The sequence below is a fragment of the Diadema antillarum genome, unplaced genomic scaffold, assembly GCF_040938485.1.
Source record: "Diadema antillarum isolate AM-2024a unplaced genomic scaffold, OU_Dant_1.0 seq00000386_RagTag, whole genome shotgun sequence".
NCBI lineage: Eukaryota > Metazoa > Echinodermata > Echinoidea > Diadematoida > Diadematidae > Diadema > Diadema antillarum.
This window is the reverse complement of record NW_027271384.1, coordinates 1708791-1713135: the sequence shown is the minus strand read 5'-3', so window position 1 is coordinate 1713135 and position 4345 is coordinate 1708791. Positions and strand designations below refer to the sequence as shown.

The following is a 4345-nucleotide window of genomic DNA, read 5'->3' as shown; positions in this document are numbered from 1 at the left end:
TCTGCCTTTTGTCTGTTCACCCCTTGCTTTAATCCCCCTCCCTTACCCATTTGGCTCCCTGCCTTTGACTTCAAACCCACCCCTTTTGTTTTCTTTGTTCGGTGTCCCTAAAGCCCTCTCCTGACTGTGCTTGTTGTGTGAAGTCCTTATAATTATGTGATTGCTTTCCCGGTTTGTTTGTCATTTTGCCTCTGATGCTGATTCTGCTAGGATCGAAAGCTCAGGCCCCTTTTGATTCCATTTCACTCCATTGGCTCACTACTATTGATTTAGTCAGCATTTTCTGCAGCTTTTTTTTTGTTGCTACTTTTAGTTGATAAGGAATCACTGTCTTTAACCAAACAGATGGAGAGTTAGTCCTTCATGACATCTTCTCTTAAACAGGATTAGTGACAATGTCAGGACCCAAATGCCTCTTCAAATGCTTCTGGATTGATCACACGTCCATATCGCAAGGTGTAATACAATGTCTGTTTGGTGCTGTATCGTTCAAGTTTCTTCACGATTTCTCCTTCTTTATTGCCCCCTTCACCAAGAGGAACAATATCGTTCACTGGAACAAGGAGATCCTGTCGGGTGCCCCAGAAACTCAGGTGCGACACTTTGATGACATGTCCTTTTTTGTGCATGTACATTGCTCCGATTACTCTGCGAAGGTAGAAGCTCATGGCATACAGCATGAAGAGGGCAAATGTTGCTGTGCCAATACAAAACTGCAGCTGCCAAGTTGCTACCACGCCAAGAGAGTGATAGTAGCCGAGTGGTGGGAGTATTGCAAGAGTGAGACAGGTCTGGGCGATCTTGACTCTAGATAGTACCCGCAACCCAACGATAGAAGGGAGGCGGTAGAAGGGGATGAACTCTGGAAGTGTTTCTTGGGAGGGGACACCATTCTGCTCCTGTTGGTGCCTCATGAAAAGAGTTGATACAGGTTGGCATCGCATGAAGTTTTGGTTTGAGATTTGATACAGCACACATGTCCTTGGGATTAAACACCCAAATTTGGGGTTTAACGTGTCCTGTAATGATTTGCAAGGTATCACTTGTGACCTTCCTGCTATTGATAGTTGTCTTGTTATTCCTGCGAGGTTGGTGCCTCGTGTGCTGGTCAGACATCGCAGTATCATGTTCTGCATGATGAACATCAACAGACCCTCAGTGGCATTTCTGCAAATAGAACGTAAAAAGGGTGCACATAGCAACTATCAAACATTCACCTGCTTTAGTGGCATAATTAAGTGTACTAATCATATTATCTACACTTATATATACAGTTGTATTTCCGCCCCCCCCCCCCCAAAAAAAAAAGAGAAAAGTACTACGTTACATGTATTTGAACACCAAACCTCACAATGGAATGTGTATCCATACAAAAAAGTTCAAAAGTCCTCAAGACCTACACTGTAGTGTGCTGGGAATATTTGATACCAGCTGAAATATCTGATTGCATGGGGAATTTGCATTAAAAAAAGTTCTGATTTGATACAGTCTAGTATCTCAGGACAGCAACTGACAGACATCACTGACACTGTACATGCTGCATCACACTTCACATCTTTTGCTAGCTAGCTGTGGTTTGGATATGCAGGCTCATGTCTGAACAGCAAACTTATGATGGAGATACACTTATTACAGGTCAGTTGAGAGCAAACTCCAATTATGCGATCATATCCCCCCTCCCCCCTCCCCCCTCCCCCCTCCCCCCTCCCCCCCTCCCCCCTCCCCCCTCCCCCCCCCCCCCCCCCCCCGGCCCATCTCATTAAACATGAATCCATTGAGTCCACTGTGCTGTGCCAAAATATTAGTGCCCACACTGGAGCTGGCCACTTTAAATTGCAGCTCAGTCGTACTACAGTACAGATAACTATTATCAGTGATTATCCCAAATAGGATATCCTCTCCTAGTAAGGTACCGGTAGATTCTACGTACAGGGTTCTACTCCTTTCCCCTTTTTGCCTTGTGTGGAAATAATCTGAGTTGCTCATTATCAAGTAACTGAATGTTTTTTGCTCAAGTCCTCAAGGTACATATATACGTTGACCGAAAGATCGGTCTGTATCTGTCCGTCGGGGAATGTTCCGCGGAGACTGCGTCTGGCTTCACGGATCCCCTCCGTATACAGACCGAAGTCAATGATTGCGGCTCCTGTGTGGAGCAGTCGCGCACAGATCAAACGTTACGATAAACCAAATTTCAGACAGCTTTTTTACATTCAAACAAGTTTGACATGACATGACACATTATGCAGCAATATTTGGGATAAATTTCTCAATTGTGCAATCGAAATACTCACATAAACTCGGTTATAACGCAGACATTTTATCGATATCGCAACATCGCCGTTCGCAAGCTGTAAGTCGCCATTTTGAATCTGTAAGCCAATCACATGCGAGGTACGTGTTTTAGTAAAACAAACACGTAGAAACTACCTCGCATGTGATTGGCTAATAGATTCATAGTGTATGTTTCTGCAGTTTGAACGTGACGACGCGACAGGCTGTGTTTTACGTTGAAAATTCTACTAAAATTTTGGATTATTCATTAATCTGGTGAGTTTAATGTATTCTTAAAAAGCTAATTTCACTATACAAGCTTAAATTTGCCGACCTAGGGCCGTGAATTAGACGCAATCGAGAAGGGTGAGGTACCTCACCCAATTTTCCATAGAGACAGTGGTTAAGAACATCCACACAGCAATGGGTACTGCAACCTTCCGTCTGTCTACGGAGGACAGCGTTAATGGCAAAATATAAAAAGAGTCCTCCGGACAGACGGATCTTTCTGTCTAATATATACGTAAATACTAAATTACACATTAAATTCAACCTAAATATAGATTCCACCCCCACCCCCCCTTGCCGTGGATTCGATGAAAACATCACTGAAGGTTTGACACTTATCCTAACTACACACAGCCGCTGTCGTGAACCTTCGCACAGCGGTCTGGTCAGGCTAACACTTATCCTAACACGTTTACGGACATGTCGGACTGAGTGAGCTACAGTACTTAGTAGTCTAGAACATTTACGTCTAGTTATCTATCCGTACACAAAACGTTTGACTTTGAAGTGAACAAATGTACTCACGCTCATCAGCGACGGGGAAACCGGCAAGTAACTCAAGGAGATGGGATCAATATGGCAATACATGTATATACCACATTAATCTCTACGTTCTACATATGGGTCACTGACACGGTCGCACGACGACACGAGAGGCACCATCAAGCGCAGTGAAGCCTGACCATGTGCAATCCTGCTGCACTCCAACAGCGCTGTCAAATCGGTCCCACAACAACTCGACTATAATAGAATCCGACCCATAAAAACTCGACAACGCTGCACTGGACAATGTGACTCTGTCCGATGAAGGCCACTGGGAGCCGAGGGGGCTGTCCGTAAATTTTTATTTTTATTTTATTTTTTTAATTATTATTATTTTTTTTTTTAGACTGACAAAATTCTGAGCATTTTCATCAAAAGTGTGCGCCAAATCTGTCACTTCAATTGCCAATATGCAAAGTTCCCTCCCGAGAAAGGGGGATATCCCATTCTGGTTAAAGATAGGTCATCCCTTTTGCATGCAAATTTTTGAAAATTTGGTGAGAGCACTTAAAGTATTGAAGAAAACACTAATGGGAAACCTCCTGTAAATTTTGAACTCAAGAGGGTCATTTCTTTGTGGAGTTTAATTGACCGTTAATATTTGAGTAATTATTTCGTACTACGAAAAATTTACAAATCAAAACTACTAGTCTAGTTTTGCAGATTGTGTGATGCACTTATGTAGTTCATGTAAGTGGTGTGTTGTTATTTGCCATACATAACAATAAAGTAAAAGAAGCTAGTGAATTCTGGCTTTCTGGCAGCTTTAACATGCATATCGTTTGCTCGAAATAAGTATCATATTACAACCACAGGAGGATTAGTATATGCAGCTGTGCCTCGTAACGTATCACAGAATACGTTATGGTGAGCATTTGGTGCATTATTTGACTTTCAACGGCTAACAACCTTCAAATTTCACAGAAATGTTATAACTTTACAATAGTCTTGTCATTCTGGTGGAATACATCATGTTCTGTGCTATTTGGGAAGGAATGCAAAAGGGATGGCCCAGCTTTAACTCTTCCCTCGCTCGGTTCCTATCCATAGATTAAATGAAAATTTTCAAATATTCTATTTAGACAAAATCGTATTTTCATTCTAATTCTAAATACAGGTAAGTAAAAGAGGGTTTGGGGCCGATAGACCCTAATCCCTTCAAAACTCTCTCCTGACTCGCCTCCCCTCCATAGACTATAGAGATGATTATGGCTATGGCTATAAAATGTGGAGATTGACC

The 4345-nt window shown here is 42.4% G+C and overlaps 1 protein-coding gene across 1 annotated transcript; it reads right to left on the bottom strand.

The window, feature by feature from the left end:
• Nucleotides 1-398: 398 nt before the first annotated feature.
• LOC139731886 (transmembrane protein 186-like) lies at nucleotides 399-3173 on the bottom strand. Its single transcript, XM_071642761.1, has 2 exons — nucleotides 3088-3173; nucleotides 399-1167 (listed from the first exon to the last, which is right to left on the bottom strand). The coding sequence occupies exon 2, from the start codon at nucleotides 1143-1145 to the stop codon at nucleotides 399-401; it is 747 nt and encodes a 248-aa protein (XP_071498862.1). The 5' UTR covers nucleotides 1146-1167; nucleotides 3088-3173.
• Between the last annotated feature and the right edge of the window lie 1172 nt (nucleotides 3174-4345).

Bases quoted from the DNA above. Each gene is read 5' to 3' on its own strand.
- LOC139731886 (XM_071642761.1), bottom strand. From the start codon at position 1,145: ATGTTCATCATGCAGAACATGATACTGCGATGTCTGACCAGCACACGA.